Source organism: Drosophila subpulchrella, chromosome X, assembly GCF_014743375.2.
Source record: "Drosophila subpulchrella strain 33 F10 #4 breed RU33 chromosome X, RU_Dsub_v1.1 Primary Assembly, whole genome shotgun sequence".
Lineage (NCBI taxonomy): Eukaryota > Metazoa > Arthropoda > Insecta > Diptera > Drosophilidae > Drosophila > Drosophila subpulchrella.
The window spans coordinates 12810606-12830262 of record NC_050613.1 but is presented as its reverse complement, the minus strand read 5'-3'; the positions used below and the strand labels follow the sequence as shown (position 1 = coordinate 12830262).

Sequence of the window (19657 nt, the reverse complement as noted above, 5' to 3'; positions counted from 1 at the left end):
AAAATCTGAAACACAACAAAAAATCGATGCACCCCCTAACAATAAACGCAAAAATGGGTCAAAAAATAAATGTTCCTTAAAGTGATGGGGATCGATAGGATTTCCAGAAAGCGGTTTTTTAGCTGTACGTCTTGATCGGGCTAAACTACGATTGAAAAACCACAAAAAAATGAGTGTTTTTGACCAAAATCTGAATTCCAAAAAAAAACCTAATGTACCCCCTTATAATAATGCATAATGTTCGTATTTTCTTAACTTGCAAAATTCTGTGCATACAAGAGAAAGTTTTTTGAAAGTTCGACGAATATTCCTGTTTTCTTTAAAAAATATAAGATTCGAATTTATAGAAAATTTTTTGAACATTCGACAATGATGTTAGCAGTCTAAACGCACCATTAAATTCTACCAAAAATATTATGCAAATTTCCCCCAACCTAATGGACATTATAAGACAAATTTCGCATATAGAGCTTTCTGGGGACAGCTGAGGATCAGAGAGTCAACCGTTAAACCTGGAACAAGCTGAACTTGATGGGCGCCATTCGAGATCCTCATCCTCGACAGATGCTGGCAGCCTGGTCAGTTGGTTCTTTGGTCCAGTGGTCGCCTTTCTTCTGGCTAATTTTGAATAACAAAGAGGTCCGGTTGTAGACCGATCCCGTGTCCATTGTGTGGATCTTAAGAGTGGGCCAGCTGGCCAGAGGTTTTCACTTGGGATGCTGGGCGCCCGTCGCTTCTCACGATGCCCACTGGTCACTGGTCACTGGTCACCGGTTGCTACCAGTTGCTGACCAATTGTTGAACTCAGGCCGAAGCCCACCCGATTGCCGGACAGCTGTGGCCCAAAACTGAGGAGCCGACACCGCAAACAAAGCCTAAAGATCCGAACAAAACCTAAATCCGGCTGTGGAAAGCTGTGAAACTAGAAAAGCTTTTTGTTATTCGACTCCTTTGTTGTCCTTGCCCCGTCACACGCTCTCAAAGGGGCCCTCGCACAATGGGCCTAGGTCCTAGGACTCGTAGGACTCCTAGGAATCAAGTCGCAGACACTTTCGACATTTGGGCGCTGTCTCGTCTCAGCGGGGACGATGACAATGCGAGGCGGTAAAGGAGTTGGTCCAAGGCGCCCGGAACTGGTTAGGATGGATTAAGCTGTACAAAAGAATCTTCAACATTTATTTGACACTCAAATTTAATATTAATTTATTCATTTTAATTTCGTAGCAACAACAAAACGATACTTTCGAATAATGCCACTTGACTTACGTGTATCGAACATGATAACCTATGATTAAAAATTAAACATTTGTACTTTATAAATTTCAAAGTGCACTTTCTTTACATGCTGGTTTGTTTCTTAATTATACATCTTATTAATAAACATTTCCATAGGATTCCTTTTTGAATATGGTAGTGCTATGAACGTATTCCAAAATAATATGTTATTTTATTAATGCACTCTATAAGACACCCTTTTAAGTGACTTTTAAAAACCTTTAAAACAAAACTTTTTTCAAATCACGATTTAAGATTAATATAAACTATAGTTTATTATAATTATAATTTTGTCCTGTCTTATATTTTATTTTTAAATTAATTTACTTTAGCTCATTCAAATCGTTTTAAACTAAATGCACAATTTCTTTTGGGCGCCATCTATCGCTTGATTTTATTTGACACTTTTTCTACACGGTTTTTCTTGTAGGCGACATCTAGCGGTAAAAGTAGATTCACAAATTGTTGTTTTGGCGACACCTAGCGTTAGAAGCTGATTGGCAATCTAGCGTTAAATTTTAAATATCATTAGAGACACAAGTTTATTTAAATATTTGAATTTAGGAAACATTTTCAGATAAATTCTTTAAACTTTAATAAATTCCTTGCTAGAGTAAATACATGAGAGTAGTTGTGGTACTCCAAAAAAATAAAACAAAACAGTATTCTCATTCGATTCTGATCAATTTATTTATGATTCTACACTTATTGTATTCATGTATATAATCCTATATACCACACAAACTTAAATTCAAGTGGACTTAGGACTAAGCATTTAATGTTATTATTTTTGCTATTAAGGAATAAAGGTAATGTTGGTTTCTGAGTCATTACAAAATTTACACAGTGGTCATTATTATTTTTAGTCCAATGTCACTATTAATAAATGTTTATTTGTTGTAGTTAAACAAAGTGTTTGTTTTCGTTCGATGGTCTTTGTGTACAAAAGTTAAGGCTACTTGAGGAGCAGGGAAGGCGGAATGGGCATAATTGGATACTTGGGATTGGCGCAACACATGCACTTCCAGACATCGCCGTTTCCAGGAAAGCCTTGGTGGGGCTTGTTTAGGGTTTCTTTTTTTGTGGTTAAATAATAATTGTTTTTGCGTTTGTTTCGACAACATTGTTGTATACAGAATTATTGTGTATTTTCTTCTTTTTTTTTGTGTGTGGTTTCTTAGGGATATAAAACAGTTTTAAATTCTAAAAGGGATAACCGTTGGCAGATACATCGACCTGGCGCTCAAGTTTTTAAGTTGGCCAGGGGTTCTGCATACGGAACTTAAAGCTAGTTAAATATATACCTATCAAAGGCTGGGATAGTTGTGGCTCATGGCCCGCAGAGTTGGGGGCTAACAATCGCCACTGCCCGCATGTGCGCACAACTTCTCAGTTCATTACAATTTAGATGTGACTCTAAAAAAAATTAATTATAAGTATTTAATTACAAAACAAAAACAAATAAACAAAAACATTTGATTTTGTATACGTGTGGCACTTGGCTCTGTTCTTCGGGGGCTGCTCAAATGTCTGTCGATTTACTTGACAAAAGCCTCGGGCGGTATTTTGTTTTCCTTAAAGAGTTGCTCGAAAACGAAGGCGGCATGATTATAATCCCAATTCGTTTCCTCCAGGCATCTGAAAAAGGTATAGATTTATTTGTTAATTTGTTTAACTACATATGTGGCATGATATATGCGTCTTACTTGCGGCTCCAGAGCACATTCATTTGGCTTTGCGCGCTCATGGCTTGGATCATCTGCATTTTGGTGTTTTCATCCTGCAATCCCGCTGCTGGTGCGCCACTGGGAGCCAATGCTCCTGTCGATATGGCGGCACTGCCGCTGCTCACCGGTGCGCTGGATGCAATCGGTGGTCCTGGCAAAATGGCCACCGGCCCAGTCGCCACGCCCACCGGATTCAGACGACCCTGCAGACCCGTCGTCACAGGCTGCGACTGCGCGCTGGTCGCCGTCGACGAAGTGCTGGCCATGGACCCCGGAGCCGGCTGGTGCTGCGAGCGCTTGAACTCACGCACCTGCTCCTGCGAGGCGTTCGTGATGAAGATGGTCTCGTTGCGGATGCAGTAGCCGGTGTTCTGCGGCACCACCACGTAGGTGCGGGCAAAGTGGCGCAGCTCGTAGTGCGTGGACATGGAGGAGGAGGTGCTGGCCTCGCTGTTCAGCTCCTTGAACAATCCCGTCACCGTGAACACCATCATGGAAGTCTGTACGAGGGGAGAACATTTGATTGGTTTAGTGTATTTACTTAAATTATAGAGGTATATATTAAAAATAATAATTCAATTTTGTATAACCCCGAATTTGATGTTTTTCCAATCCAAATACTTTCCTCAATCATGATTATATACAGAATGTTTAAAAAAATCTATGCTGTCTATGTGGTTTTTTTAATTTTTAGTTCAATCAGGACTTATAGTCCCAGTTTTAGTATGATTTGTACAGCACAGTTTTAGAACACAAATATATGCCTAAGAAATTATTTTCTTAATGATATATAAAACGTCTTTGGATATTATAAAAAATGTCTTGATAAGAAATCATTTCTTATAAATGGTATTTTATAGGTATATGGATAATATTAATATACGAGTCTGGATAAATTATCAAGGACAACTGATAATTTTTATTTTATTCTAATATCCGTGGGTCCACTTATGATCCTAGCAGTTTTAGTATGATTTGTACAGCATAGTTTTAGAACACAAATATATGCCTAAGAAATTATTTTCTTTATGATATACGTAAAAAACGTCTTTGGATATTATAAAAAATGTCTTGATAAGAAATCATTTCTTATAAATGGTATTTTATAGGTATACGGATAATCTGAATATACTAGTCTGGATAAATTATCAAGGACAACTGATAATTTTTATTTTATTCTAATATCCGTGGGTCTACTAATGATCCTAGCAGGTGACTTACATTGAAAATGGTCAGGTCGACGGTGAAGGTGCGACGCTCGTGAATCGTCTTTGGCCATTCGTCCAGCGTGGAAACGCAGGCCAGGCGTCCGTACTTCAGGTGGCGAGTGCGGTTTTCTTCGCCGTTCACCAATCGACGCAGGTTGCGATTGAATTTCCAGAAGCTGTTCAGCCTGCTTGCCACAAAAAAAAAAAAGGGGGATATTAAGATTATTAAACTGAATTTAAAGTTATTATTAAAGACATTGCTCACCTGCCCGCCTGATTGGCCGACGGCATCGTTATGGACAGCATTGCGTTCTCGTGGTAGGCATCCAGCAGGGATTGGCGGTTGTCCGAATCGAATATGCGGAAATACTGGTCCAGGAACTGGCGCACCACCTCGGCGCCAGCGTTGTCGCACAGGAAGGAGGCCTTCGTCTCGAGAATGCGTCCCTGCTCGGTTATATCAAAGGTGACCTGCGGCGCCAGTGTCTCCCCATCCTATATGGATTTAAGTTAGTTATGGTTTATGGGGTCATTTAAAGCGTGTAACTAGCAGTGATGGGAATTAAAAACACATATATAATGTACGTTACCAATATTCCCTAGATAAGGCTATCATCTGGGGAATAACAAGATATTATTTTGATAAATTGCCATCCTAGTTGTGAGGATCGTTTTTTTTTTTTTATTATCTCACCAGAAAGAAACCTTTACATTGATTTAGCTGTGACTGTCCAACTAAGGAAGCCATTTTGCCAGATCAAACTATAGGGTAGCTATTCCCATCATTCTGCTAAATTGGGGCAAATACGAAACCAATTCTACGGGGACTTTGGACTTACCAACTTGATCAGTTTGGGGAACTTGCGACGTACTTCGCTGTAAATAGTTCGAATTGGATATTCGGCCGTAATTGTGTTGGCATTAGCAGGGAGGCGATGATAGATATGCGAGTTAAATAGCGAGAAATAATAATTAAATGGTTTTTTTTTTGCTATGTGGGCTGTGTATGCGCTGCAGATGTTGCAGACAATCCTAACTACTAGATGTGACTCCACCCCTCTGCCACATGATATATGTACATACATATACATATGTGATCTATAACTTTAGCGTTACTCGACAGGCTCGCAAAATTTCGCAGAGCTTTTGGGCAGCTGAAGAGGCAGAGGCACTAGGTGCTTGGCCATTGTTGTGCCATTATGCGATTGATGCTAGCGTTTTGAGTGCAGCGGAAAAGTACAATTGAGCAGTGCATTGTGCCCTGGGCATCTTTTGTGTCTATTTTGTTGTATTTCATTTTTCATTTTTTTTTTTTAACTTTTTTCTCTTATCATTTTTTAAGCTGGTTGTTTTTCTCTTTTTTCGGGCAGTGTGGCCCCAAGCAAAAGATGGCTGCGTTACCAGCCGGCAAAAGCTGAATGCTGTGTCGACGTGTCTGGTCATGTCTCGTCAAGTTCGCACATGTCGCATCCGCAGGCGGATCATGCGCCCAAGTCGTACAAAATTAGTGTAAACGACTGGCAAAACACAACGCGGCGGCCGATGGCGCCAGCAGGATGTCCGGTATGTGTTTTTTGGTCCTTCGTCCGGTTGTTTGGTGGTCTTGATAGTCTTGTTATGTAGTGTCTTCTCCCGCTGGACGCAGCACCACTCCTCCTCCTCCTCCTCCTCCTCCCCCTCCGCCTCCTCTTCTTGGCAACCGCCGCATAATCAACAAGCGGCGACACAACAACGCAACTCAACGGCGCGCACAGGGCACGCAGCTTTTTTCAGGATCATGGCGCGCAAACGCAAGTGCGCATGCGCATGCGTGCGTGCGCTGGCGTGAAGTGGTCACATATGCGTGTGTGCCCGTGTGTGTTGTAGCGGGGTGCGCGGTGGGTGGGTTGGTGGGTATTATTTCTTTCTATTTCGATTATACGATTTTATGATTTTACTATTGGTACTTTGCCATCGTTGTGGTTGCTGCTGTGTTCGGGACTGCTGCATGCCCGCCTGCTCAAGTGGAAGTGCGAACCGTGCAGTATATTATAGTGGTACAGTTGCGTCTTAGTTTCAGCGTTGCCACATTGTCGAAAGTGTAGTACACTTGGCGTGGTGGCGGGTTGCTTGGGCACTACTGTACTTGTTTTTTTAAACTTTTTTCTTTTTTCTTTTTTTTTATAATATTTTACTGCCCTGCCCAAAATCTATTCCGTTGCATATTATTTGCCCTTGCTTTAAGGCTGTCTAATTTGAAACTGTTTTTCCTTTCAATGCCTTTGCCTGCTCAACCGCTGTTCAACCTGGCTGAAGGCCATGCAAGCGTTTTTGCAGCAAGGAATGGAGTTCCACCTAGTTTTGGGGTAAGAAATCTGCAGCGCATCCGCTTCAAAAAAAAAATAGAGAATGGAGACAACAGAACAATGGAAATGTGCTAATCCTAATTCCTCTGTGACTCCCGACGCAACAATTCCCACGTCGACCATGCAGTAGCATCCTCTAGAAGGTTGGAAGAGAGCCAATCACACCATAGTATACCTGATAAAATGCTGCGTGTCCTTATAGCGGGAACGGCACGGATTGTTCTTTAAGACAAGTTCCAGAATGGACAGGTTGCGAAAGACCACAAGATGGGCTAGTGATGGTATCTGGAAAAAGTCAAAGGTAAATCCGAAATATATATATTTTTAAATTATTATTTTTGTTTTATATTAATTCGTATGCCCACCTTATTATCCCCCAAATAGAGAATCTTGAGGTTCGGTATGCGCTTCTCCACACCTTTGAAGGCCTCCATGCTGGTCATATTGTTCTCATTCAGGTTAATGGCCTCCAGATCGGGTATATTGTCGCAGATAATGTCGATGGCGGCGCTCATCACGTTTTGCCGGAAGAGTGGGCAAAAGGTCTGCCTGAGATCGGGATCGGCATGGAAGCGGGAGAGATCCAGTGCCTTGGTCTGTACATTGTAACGCTTGGCCATGGTCACCTTCATTGCCTCCTTGAAGGCATCGTCGATGGCCACCAGTGGTATACCGCTGCGCACACGCGGCATTAGCCTGTATCCATCGGGTAGCTGGGCGTGCTTGCCCAGATGCTGGATGCGCTCGGCCACCTCGTAGTCGTCGGTGAAGAAGACCACGCAGTTGCGCTCCGCTCGCCAATATTGCGGTATGAAGGCATGCGGCGACATTGCTGCCAATAAGGCACGCAAAATGGCTTCCTTTTCGTAGATCTGTGCATTTTGCAACTGCAAAAAATAAATGAAAACGGAAATTATTAGACATCCGACTTGACAATTATATTGGTTTATTTTATTTGGCGCTCAGATAGCAGCCGCAAAAATTATCTCATCGGCCAACTCATGGGCGCTGTTCTATTTGCCAGCACTGCTCCACATTTCGTGTTGGTTTTGTGTGATCTATCTATCTATCTATTAACGGGGAGTGTAAAAAGCACAGATAGCTTATAAAGAAATGTCACGTACAAGTCTGGACAATATATGCGGTAATATCCAACTTTCGCCGGTAAAACTCATTTAAAATCGTCTGAACGTATGTAAATCGTCGATGAAGTGACTTCCTATGAAATTATCTTTTTGGCACGCCCCATAAGATATAAATTTAAAAGTCAGTATAGAAATATATAATAGTTCGTATGAATAAAAAAAAACCGATTAGAGTTTTAATAAAAAAAGAGCTATAAATAAAGTAGTTATTATAAAAGTATTACAACTAAATTAAACCATAAATTATTCATTTATAAAAATGAATGTATATAGTCGACGGCTTCGATAATGGTTATAACGTGAAATCTAGATGGCGCTAGTGAAATTCAGTAATCAGTCGATTTTCTGTATGATTATATTTAGTTTGCTAATTTTTAGTTATATTATATAACTTTTTAAAGAATGGTCAGATTTGAATAATTTTTGGCATGTAGATGGGTATTGCTAATAAAAACAAATTCTCATTTAAATTTTTTAAAAATGTTGGCGCTAGGCGTTTGGGCGTTATTGTAAAAAATTACCAACGGGTTTGCATTTTCTTTTAAAACAAGTGTAAAATTTGACTGATATCATAACAATATCATATTGGTAAAACAGAACCTTAATAACTACGACCATTGGCTAATTGGATCTGTTTACCCGTCACATTGCGCCCAATTACGATATGAGAAATTAGTGGAACGCTCGCCGATTTGCATGCCATTCATTTTCATTTCCGAATATGTGGGTCTCGTCACCTAATTACATTTTCGGGCAGGGCACTCTTATCACTCAAACTGTCAGTGATTTAATTACGAGCACTTATCCGGATATGGTGAGTGTATCGCAAACAGCAGATAGAAAACGGAAAACGACAAACTGTGGTGGAACCAAAACCGAGAGTAACACTTTTTCTGCTGCCAATGCGAAGGTCAGATTTATAGCAATATCGGTCACTTGGCTAGTATTGTTATTATTGGCCGATGGTCGATATCTAATCGGAATGCAGACAGACAGACGGACGGACGTACATATGAGCCTTGCATATACATATGTACATATATATCATATAAATAGAGGGTTCTGCATACAAAGAATCACTGGAATCAGTGGTAATTCAATTTATGGGATCACTTCGGGTACAGTCGGGCACAAAGATGGGGGGCCATATGCGAATAATGATCGTGTGAATGATCGCCATGATCCCCTCTCCACCGCCATCGCCACTCGACCCTATTTATATATCAACACAGTATCAACCAGATAAGTCTGCGAACAGCCGAAGCTACGGCACATCTAGCCCACTCATTCATTGCGCATTAATGCGATAAATTTATTTATTACGGGCATTAGTTGTTATTATTATATATATTTTTGTCTCCCTTGTCCACAAAGTTCACGATATCGCTTGAAGTTGTTAACCCTAAGGCAGGTCTTTATTTTCCATTGACAAGTATCAACTAGTTATTAATATTATCGTATTTAAAAATGACTAATTGTAGTTGCCTTTTCTCTTATCAATTTACTAGCATTTGTTTTTCTTTATTTTTTCACTATGTATGGATTCTTTAAGCCCTAGCCACAAGCTATACCTTTTTTTTCTTAAGTCCTAAAGTAGGAGACCCAACTAATGGCCCATTTGAATTATTTTCTTTTTAGCGTTTATTTTTCAAAATGTTTTAACATATAATAAGCTCTTATATTTTTAAAGCCATGCCTTTGTTTCTTAAGTCCTAAATTAGAAGACACAACTAATGGTCAATTTGGGTTATTTTATTTATTGCCTTAATATATGTTAGAATGCTATTAAAGTATAAGTAACGGAAAATCAAGAACTAGGTTCCATTAGTTTTAGTAAGTTAGCAAGTTCTAAGGCCGATATAATGTTCGGATTAACTGTATCTGTTTAGCTTCAATGGTTTATTGAAATAAGTGAATAAATATTCAGTTTTTCATCGGAATTCCTGTGTGAAATATTAAAAATTCATGGGGATTGTTTACTCATCCTTTGTTGACTTTAAATCGCCCACAGACAACAATGGCAACCCTGGAATCGAGGCGACGCACCTGATCGATAGGAAAATGGAACCGTTAAGACGACAAGGCCAGAGGTTCCGCTTTCGAAAATAAAGATGATGACTGTATTTGGGGATTCGGGATCGAAATCGGAATCAGACATTCTCGGGAAATCTACAAATCTAAAGTTTCGCCCGGGGTGCTGTGGGTGGTGTGCGTGGTGGGTGGAAGAATGTGAATGGTTTGTTTGTACAGCTCACAAATATAGCCACTCATATATGTATGGTATACAACACACAATACAATACAAAATACGAGCTGGCTGAGACATATTTCTAGAATTGATATGGAGCTATGACAACTCCGGCGTCGCAGTCGCAGCTGGCGGCGCAGCTTGGGCTTGGGTTGGGCTTTTTTTACACTTTTTTTTCTCTTGTTTTTGTTGTTCAGTTGTTCGGTTGTTCGGTTGGTTGGCCAACAAGTGAACAGAACAGAACGCCACACCATCGAACACCGGCGAACGGAGCGGCATTCGCTGACAGACGTGCGCCGATGAAGCAGTAACAAATAACTGGCCCCCGTGTAGAGAGATATAGACGGCAGGCATCCCTAAAGGTGTATATATATATATATATATATCTATACCTCGTTGAATAATAAAAATAAAAACCAAAGGATGGGTGGCTGTTGCTCAAAGGATCTGGACGATAAGCGCTCCTGGAGCCCCGAGGAGACCAAGAATGGCGTAAGACTTCCTCCCAAAATCATATATACCATATCATATCATATCATATCATATATATAAACTATAACCCCCTATTCCAGAGCACCACCTCGACCATCATTGCCCAGCCGCTGGATGAAGTGGGCACCACCGGCGTCTTCACATTAACCCGCACCACAACCAGCACCACGCGCCAGGAAAAGACGGTGACCACCACCAACGACGAACAGTTGGATTAGCTGCCACCTCCCAGTGTAAAAGAAAAAAAAATTTAATATATAAACCAATTTTTTTTTTTAAAACACCTCCTTTTGGTTGAAACAATTTCAATGCCATGCGTGTGCTTGTGTGCTGTGAGAGTGTGTGAATACTGAAAATGTACATACCGATACAATGTGAATATGAATATGAATCAAGTTAAGCTGTTAACGAGTAATTATTAATTGTTATGCGCCTGAATTCCAATTTCGTAATAAATTGTTGAATCGCTAAATATTGCAAACCCCCTTTTCACAGTGCCGGCAAATCAGTCTTGGCTTCCCAAGCAAATCTAAAATGCAGTCAATGTCGTTTCATAGTGGGTTCTACTGAGAGAATCAATCATCTATTCTGGTTATATCTCTCGTTCATCTGGATCTGGCTTGGTGGAAACCAATAATTATTTAAAACTAATTTGTTTATGGAAAAGCAAAATACCTTAAAGTCTTGCATCTTTAACTGACTAAAAAATATCAAATTGAAACAAATTTAAAAGTGATGTTAAAAAAAATGGTGACTGATTATTTTTGTTCGCAATTGTTCCAACTTCTTTCCGATTTTACAATGAATTTCTGACATATTTTAAGTAAAAATTATTTCTAAATTACTTTTATATTGGTGGATAAGAGGAGCATGCATTGGAGCATTTGGCTCTGATAACGCAAGTCCGAGTTCAAATCCTACCGCTGACCAACGCAATTTAATATTTTTTTAACAATAATTTTAAAACTAGATGATCAATTTGAAATGCTAATAAGCTAATAAGTTAAATCACAAAAATAATTATCATATATCAACATAATATAATAGATTGAATGAAAAGAGTGAGATATCCCACAATAGAAGTACTTTTTCTAACAGGTTTTATAAATAATTTCTAACTATATGTTTTGATGAAAATTTATTCGTAAGTTACTTTTGTATTTTGTAATGACATGATAGTAAATGGCTCCGGGTTAAAATCCTACCGCTGACCAATGAAATATCATTTTTTTTTTAAATATTTTTTTTTAATTTAAAGTCATATGATCATTGAAAAGAGTAGGATTTCCTTCAAAAGAAGACATTTTTTCAAACAAAATCAAAAAATTTTATAGCAGCCTTTGGCAAGGTTCACTCAACCGATATTGACTGTACCAAAGTGGGATAACAGATTGGAAATGTGGGACTACGAGCAGAGCGGTGTGGAACCGGGGAATCTGCCAGTTCAATTGGCGAGATAAGGGAAACGAACCAACGCATTACTGGCCGATGACATCAGGAGATGCACGCAGCACAGAAAACGAAGCCAAATGGTGGGCCGGAAAGTGGGGGGAATTGGAATAACCCCCCATAGCCTATCCTCTAGCCAGTGAGTCAGTTCTTTTTGGCCCACAACTTAGGTCGGTTATCAACGGTTCTACATACGAGTACATTCCGTTTTTATTCTCGGCCAAAATAGAGTGACTAACAATCCGCCGGGCACGTGTTTGCCGTCAGCGGACGACTAATGAAAAATAACAACGATCCGTCATTGGAATGTTTTGGCCATTCCATTTACACGTATTCATATTTTGTTTCTATTTTTTTTTTTTTGCATATATGTACAGTGTACACAGCATACATAGTTTTTGCAACCCAAAGTGGTCGCATGCCAGCTGTGAATCCATTAAGAAAATGCAAATAAGACTGGCAATTGCGATTTTCAAATTGCAATTATCAATACTTGGCCAGGTCGCTCGTTACATGCGAGGCGGCAATCTCCACTTGTTCCGTTGTCACTCAAGAACCTCGTTACGTGAATTGTCAAATCGTAATAAAAAAAAATACATAATAGCACGATATAATAATAATAATGCCTTTGTTGACATTGATTCGGCGACAAAACAAGTGAAACTTTGCTAGAAAAATAAATCATATGAAAAAGCTTTTTCCCCAACGCCTGAAGGCAGGCAAAAATAATTGTGGCGTAAGGTAATTAAACAAGTGCCATGTCGATAAGAATGTAGAATTCATGACACGATTACCCACCCACACCTTTTGATATTGTACTGGAAAATGTATTTTACATTGTAATTAGGACAATTTTTGAACATATCAAGCATATAATATTTAACGGATTACTTCTTTTAATCCCCTTATTGAATCATAATCGCCTAACTAAGTTACTATCATATTATATTCTACTCATTTGAATTCATATCATAGACCTAAAAATCTATCTTTCCATGATACTAAATAAGAATCCAGCTAAAATGATTCAAATAAAAACAAAATCATGTCAAAACCAGACTGTTTTCCTATATCAAAAAAGTTCAGTAGCCCCTCTACAATAATTCTTGACCGATTAGCGTACTTTTTAGGGTTATTATTGAATGACTGATTGGATTTCAAAAAAAAATTCCTTAGCTGATGATCTACGGGGCGTCTATTAACCCATATCTACTGCAATTATTAAAAATTCTAGTTGTTCAATGAGGGGTTTTGCCAGAGCGAGAGAGGGAAAACAACAATAGATAAGATTAGGCCACCAAACATGCAGAAAATAGAAGACAACGAGCGCACAAACTGCGCAGATAAATTAAATTGGAGGCGGGCATAAACGTAACACAAAATACGAAATACAAAATACAAAAGCGAAATCAAACGAACTCACAGGCAATTAAAGAACATATGTATATAGGAGACCCAACGGAGGGGTCGATGTATGTGCAGCATATGCAGATAAAATAATTCAACCGACCGACCGACCGACCCTACACTGACTTTTCAATCAAAAGCAGCACCCCAATGACAGTGTTGCGCCCATACTAGTTATTTTCGCTTTAAGCGGTTAATGAAAAAATAGCTAAACAAAATTAAATAAAAATTTAAGTAATCCATCTTTGTGTGTAGGGATGCATATATGACCACTTTAAGATATAATAAAACAGTTAATCTAATTTAATGTCACATTTCCCAGGGGTTCGCCTTAGTTTAAGGAAAAAAAATTATTTGATCCAAATTTTTTTTTTTTTAAGTCTAAAGTTTATTATATTTACAAAAAACTACATTTTCTTTAAATTCGCTGTGAAAAATATAAAATTTTTTTTTTATATATTTATATCTTTTTTTTACAAGCGCGGCAATAAAATCTTAATGTTTATTCTATTTCTTTTTTAAGAACGAAAGAGTTATAAAAAGACCTATCATATTTTTAATGTGAAAAACTAATGCAATCATTTTTGAAGGGTTTTGAGTTTTGGCAGAGTTCAGTTCATACTACATTTTTTTTTTCCATAAACATGTTCAATACCATAGCTCTCTGGGTCTATATTAGAATTGATTATATTTACAAAATGGCAGAGTTCAGTCCATACTACATTTTTCTTTTCCATAAAAATGTTCAATACCATAGCTTTTGGGGTCTATATTTAAAAAAAAAATTGTTTCCGTCTCTAAAATATTATAAAAAAAAAGCCAGACGTTGAAGAAAAGAATGACGCAATCGGGCTGCACTGCCACACGGGGCGTTCGAATGTGCGATAGGGAACCGAGTGAGAGAGCGGGGTAGAAGACGGCTAGAAATTGGAGCGCACCCCAAGTCCAGGCCACGATCGACAGACGCGACGACGGCAGTGCCACAGCAAAGCTTCTCGCAATCGGACGCAACACAAACATGAATTCCATTCCGGGTAACATTCCGGTCCTGTTCCTGGTGATCCTCGGCGCCAGCCTGGCCTGGTCACTGCCCATAAACCCCGATCAGGATCAGAAAGATCTGAAGCCAGTGGGTCAGCAGTTTAACCAGATGGCCAATAGCGATGCCGAGTCGGAGTTCATTGAGCGAATTCCGCCCAGGGGCCAGCACAGTTCGGAGGAGGAGAAGGCCCAATACGACGTGGTCACACTGCTGGACATGTTGGAGTCCGCAGGAGTGACTTCAGCCGATAACCGGGAATTGCACTCGCTCAGCTACGGTGAACTGATCAGGTTGCTGGCCCTCTGGAAGATGTCCCAGGACCGCAACGTTTACGTAGCCAAAGGTCCCGAGGTGCAGCCCGATCAGGCCATCGATATCGATAGCGACGCTCGTTAATTTGGATTGCTCAATGAATCAGATCGTTTATTAAAGCCAAAGTTCAGTTAATATAATGTTGACAAGAGGAAAAGGCTAGTACGCTCTTCGGAACGCGAAGATGGAAGAAACAACGAAACAACTATATGATACTCTAATTTGATGGTTTCAATTTGATGCACCCTCAAAAACGACAGAATAAATAACAATGTAACTACAAAAGACATTTTTTTTTCTATGACAATTATTTTCTTGTATAAAATTGCTATTAAACTTAACCATATTGGAAAAAAAAAAAATGAAAAGTGGTTTTTCTATTTTTTGTTTGTTTTGAAGTGATCTAAAATAAAGCTGACTCAGCTGAATGGCATTCGCAATGATAAGATGGGTGAAAGGGATAGACCAAAAATTGGTCTTTACAGAACCCAGTACCCAGCAGGGCTTTGAAACTCGAAAATCTAGATTTTAAGCTACGCCACAGCCTTGTGTTTCTCCCACTCGATCTCGTCTAGCCGCGGCTCCGCCGCGATGCCGCCAATCTCCGAACTGGTGCCGGTCACCACCAGCAGCGGCATTTGCCGCCGTTGCAGTCGCTTGGCCAGCGGCGGCACGAAGAGATCATGCTTGATCAGCGTACAGTCCGCATCCTGGTAGATGCGCCTATTGTTGTCCCAGTTCAACAGCTCGAATAGCCAGGACAAGAGCCAGCCGCCGAAGAAGGTAATCAGGAAGCCCAGGGCGGCGTACCACATATAGCTGATCCTGTACAGGTAAAAGTAATGCTCATCCTCAACCTCCGCCTTCGCAAATTTAAGGAAAATGTCGCTGGCATAGCTTTTGTTCAGCGGACAGCCCGCGGTGGACATATCCAGGCTAACCAAGGGTGGCTTTGGCTGCCCGAAACCGATCCAAAAGCAAAAGGCCAGCGAGATGAGCAGTCCTCCGATGGCTCCCTTCTCGTTGGCCCTGGTCACGTACATGCCCAGCGTGAAGAGTCCCAGCAGAGGGCCACCGATGATGCCGAAAATTGAGAGCGCCGCCTGCAGGAGTCCTCCAATCGAACCCGCCATGAAGGCCATGCCAATGCAGAGGGCTCCGAAGAATAGCGACAGCAGCTTGGAGTACCACAGGGTCTGGCGATCGGTGAGTGTGCGTTTGGCACAGCAGCTAACCAACGGCTTGAGGTAGTCCTCCAAGGTGACGGCTGCCAGCGAGCTGATGATCGAGCTAATCGTTGAGAGGCTGGCGCAAAAGATTCCCGAAACGAAGAGGCCAGCCAGGCCGGTGTAATCGCCCATTGTGTCCACGACGAAGAGCGGCATCACCTGGTCACGCGAGTTGACCCGTCCCTCCAACAGTGGATCGCAATTGCGATAGTACCAGTAGATGCACAGCCCCGAGAAGCATGTGCTCACACTCAGCAGGCACAGAATGGGCAGGCACCACCACAGGGCCGCTCGGGCGGCACTCAAACTCCTCACCGCCATCAGGCGTTGGACTTGCGTCTGGTTCACTCCATAGATGGCCAGGTAGGTGGCACTACCACCAAGTATCTGGGTAAACCAGGTGTGTCGCTCCGTGGGATCCACACTAAAGTTGCTCAAATTGATGCGCCCATTCTCCTGGGCCACGCGCCATATCTCCTCCAGGCTGCCCGCCTTCACCCAGGCGCAGATGATCACGCTAAAGACGGCCGCGAACATGAGCAGCGACTGGTAAATGTCCGTAATAAGTACGGCTTTCATCCCTCCAAGCGTAGCGTAGAAGGTGCACACAACTCCCACGATGACGATGGAAAAGACCTGGTTCAGTCCTGTGACAGCTTCGAGGGCCAGAGCCGGTGCATAGACCACAATGCCCATGTAGAGGACCATCTGCAGCGAGAAGCTCAGCGAGGCGGCCAGTCGGGTGGCATAGCCAAAGCGAAGCTCCAGATACTCATACACACTGGCCGTCTTCAGGCGATAGAAGACCGGTATGATGAGGTAGGCAGCCACCGGCGTGGACAGCACATACGATAGGTTGATCACAACGAACATGGTGCCGTACTGATAGTTTTCCATGGACACGCCCAGTATGGTGATGGCTGACATAAAGCTGGCCATCAAACTAAAGGCTACTGGTGTAATGCCCATGGAACGATCCGCCAGTAGGTATTCGGTGGTGGTGCTCTGCTTGCCGCCCACAAAGCGGTAGTAGATGCCAATGGCCACAGAGATGATCAGCACCACCGCCAGGATGGTGTAGTCCCAGGCGCCCAGGGTGGCCATTGTCCTTGCGCCGGATTGGATTGGATGGGCTGGGTAGGTGATGACAAGTTGGTTTTTGACCAGCAACCCTAATCGCACATTTAATCGCTACGGCTGATAAGTTGCCCTAGTAATCGGGCCTCTTGAGATTCAGCAAACTGTTGCCTTTTGGACGCGTCGAGAACACGTCTTCACCGTCTGCCAGCCGTCGATGAAATAAAGGCCCAAACGGAACTGGTGAGCCAGAGCATTGGGCATTTACGGCATTTACGACCCCGCCGAGAGATAGCGGCCTGTTGTTTGGTGCTGGCCGTTAAAAGGGGTAGCTTTGGGCACAACCCAGTTGCCAGGCGAAGGATAAACCAACCGCAGCTAGGACTGTCCTTGGAATCCATTTTGGAGAGCGGGTCAGGTCATCCCACGAGCCAAACCACCCAAAAGGGCTCGGCACCAGCTGCATTTTTCAGCTCATGGGGACACACACTTGTGGATGGCACTGTGGCCACCGACAGAGTTTAGCCATCCATAAATATTTATTTACCCGCTCGCTGGCTTGCAATTGTAATTGTTGTACCGATTGTCGTTAGCTGTGTAGAGAAGACTGCCTACCCTCCCCCCCCCCAACACTTTGTTGTTTGCCTTACGATTTTTACGAGTGAAATTAATTAATAAACACAACGAGCCCAGGCGGTAAGTCAGTGGAGCACTGGACCAGTGTGTCAATAAATAAACAAGAAAGTTGCAACTTATGCGATTCTTCTCTTTGCGGATGTTTGCGGCACCTTAAGCGACCATTTGTTCATATGAAAATAACTAACAAACGAATCACATGACTTTTTGGATGACCAAAAATAGTTCTGTGGCTGATATCGTAAATCTGGTATCTATATGGACCAGTCTGGGGTTTCTAGTTGTTGTTTAGTGAACTAATAAACAAAAGAACTAGAATGTTTTGTGTTTACAAGACATATGCAAGATATGCAAGACGCAAAGCGACCTTTAGTTGATGCCATAATCTGGAAATTAATGGTTATATGGCTGCCAATATAAATCTGGCATCTAAATGGGACTATAGGCGACCTTTAACTTATGTCTAAGCAACTAACAGATTGTGATTGAGTCAATCACATGATTTTCCTGTAGGCCATGGCGCCTAACGTAAATCTGGTATCTATATGGTAGGTAGTCCAAACTCACCGTCACTTGATACCAGCCAAAGCTGTTGGGCATCAGTTTGCCAAACTTGCCGCGCGGAATGGGCGATCCACGTCGCCGGGAGGTGGGTCGATCCTGCTGTTGGTCACAAAACGAAAGGGTATAACATTAGTTGGAGGCTTGGTATTGGGAAGTGGGAGCAAGTGGTGTGGTGCTCACCCTGACGGTTGTGGTCATGTCGCTCATGTCGTCGTCCTCGTCCCAGCGGCGTAGATCCTCGGGACGCAGCTTGATGTCCTTTTTGTTGTGCGGAAACTGCGAGGGTTTAAAGCTGACGCGACGTTTGTTACGATCCTTGCGTCGTTGGCGATCCTCTACTTCTGTAGGGGATTAATAGATTGTATAATTGTTATTGTTTATTGTAATTGTGAGGTAGGTGACAGATGACGGGTTTTTCAAAGGGCTCCCAGTACTGACCATCGAAATCCTCGAGAACGGAGTAACGTCCGCCCCCATTGCCGACGTTGTTGTTGTTGTACCGCTGGCCACCGCCGCCTCCTCCGCCGCCGCCGCGCTTGGGCATCTTGGTTTTGGTTCGTTTCTTCCCAGAAATTTGTACAACAATAGCAATAACAAAGGATGCTTAGTTTACCACGTTTTTCGCTGCCTTGTTGTTGTTATTGTGAAAACTCTTGTGGCCAAGCAAAAAATAAAAAACGAGCTGTTTTTATATTTGCGCAAAAAATGCAAATCTTCAGAAAGTAGCGCCAAATTCTGCGTGCAAATCACTGCAAATTACTTGCGTCTGCAATAAATCCTCTAAATCGCTTTTGTTTTTTGCCAAATTTTCGGCAAACCACATACAACGCAATTTTATGAAATTCAACACTTATTTAGTTGCTCTCTTAGTGAAGAGCGATCTGCTTTCGATAGATGGCTTTGGCCCGATGGTTTTGCGCAAATTCTTGTGTTTTTTTTGGTACTTGCCAACTTCTAATGGCCTTCTGTAACCGGAAAATTTATATATTTGCGATATCAACGCTGCGGGAAGGCAAAAAAGCAGGTAAAATGTTAAGTGTTAAGTGTTGTTTTGCAATCGGTGGTCTTAAGATGGTCTATCGATTGTGGCGGGCCAACTATCGCACAGTTCGCGAGCGGTGATAACAGTTTGGCTACAATCTATCGCGAGACTCTCAGCGCGATAATGGCTACTTTTCGAAATTCGATTTTAGTTCGAAAAGTGGAAAGCGGAATATTTCGTATGTATTTATATAAATTAAAGTTAAGATTCAAAGCTAAACCGAACTAATTTGGGGTTTGAGCACTAGCTCGTAAACTTTTTGATGATTTAATTGTGGGGTCTATGCAGTGTGTACACTTAATTTTAAATTATAATCGACGAACTTTTTTCGAAATTAATAAAATATTTATATTATGTTACATGCGCTAAGGAAAAAGCATTTTAGTTTTTCTTTTAATGAAACTGAAAATTACTTATGTAGTTTATTCAAGGGCAATTATGTAGGGTATAACACTTTGT

General features: G+C 41.5%; 4 protein-coding genes across 5 annotated transcripts; 2 read left to right on the top strand and 2 right to left on the bottom strand.

Annotated features, from left to right (window-relative positions):
* Positions 1 to 1940: 1940 nt before the first annotated feature.
* Positions 1941 to 19224, bottom strand: LOC119558242 (nuclear RNA export factor 1). Of its 2 annotated transcripts, none has more exons than XM_037871567.1 (10): positions 18595 to 19224; positions 18337 to 18497; positions 18160 to 18252; positions 6921 to 7442; positions 6731 to 6840; positions 5050 to 5086; positions 4476 to 4705; positions 4224 to 4395; positions 2982 to 3502; positions 1941 to 2913 (listed from the first exon to the last, which is right to left on the bottom strand). In XM_037871567.1, exons 1-10 carry the CDS (start codon positions 18698 to 18700, stop codon positions 2814 to 2816), a joined length of 2052 nt encoding a protein of 683 aa, XP_037727495.1. In that variant the 5' UTR covers positions 18701 to 19224; the 3' UTR covers positions 1941 to 2813. The 2 variants fall into 2 exon arrangements, with proteins under 2 accessions (XP_037727495.1, XP_037727494.1); XM_037871566.1 differs by having other exon boundaries at positions 18160 to 18255; positions 18595 to 19223.
* Positions 10199 to 10921, top strand: LOC119558247. The gene is made up of 2 exons (XM_037871572.1): positions 10199 to 10440; positions 10521 to 10921. The coding sequence occupies exons 1-2, from the start codon at positions 10372 to 10374 to the stop codon at positions 10656 to 10658; spliced, it is 207 nt and encodes a 68-aa protein (XP_037727500.1). The 5' UTR covers positions 10199 to 10371; the 3' UTR covers positions 10659 to 10921.
* On the top strand, positions 14262 to 15012 carry LOC119558246. Its single transcript, XM_037871571.1, has one exon. It carries the CDS (start codon positions 14315 to 14317, stop codon positions 14732 to 14734), a length of 420 nt encoding a protein of 139 aa, XP_037727499.1. The 5' UTR covers positions 14262 to 14314; the 3' UTR covers positions 14735 to 15012.
* On the bottom strand, positions 14735 to 17513 carry LOC119558244 (putative sodium-dependent multivitamin transporter). The gene has a single exon (XM_037871568.1). It carries the CDS (start codon positions 16981 to 16983, stop codon positions 15184 to 15186), a length of 1800 nt encoding a protein of 599 aa, XP_037727496.1. The 5' UTR covers positions 16984 to 17513; the 3' UTR covers positions 14735 to 15183.
* Positions 19225 to 19657: the final 433 nt, after the last annotated feature.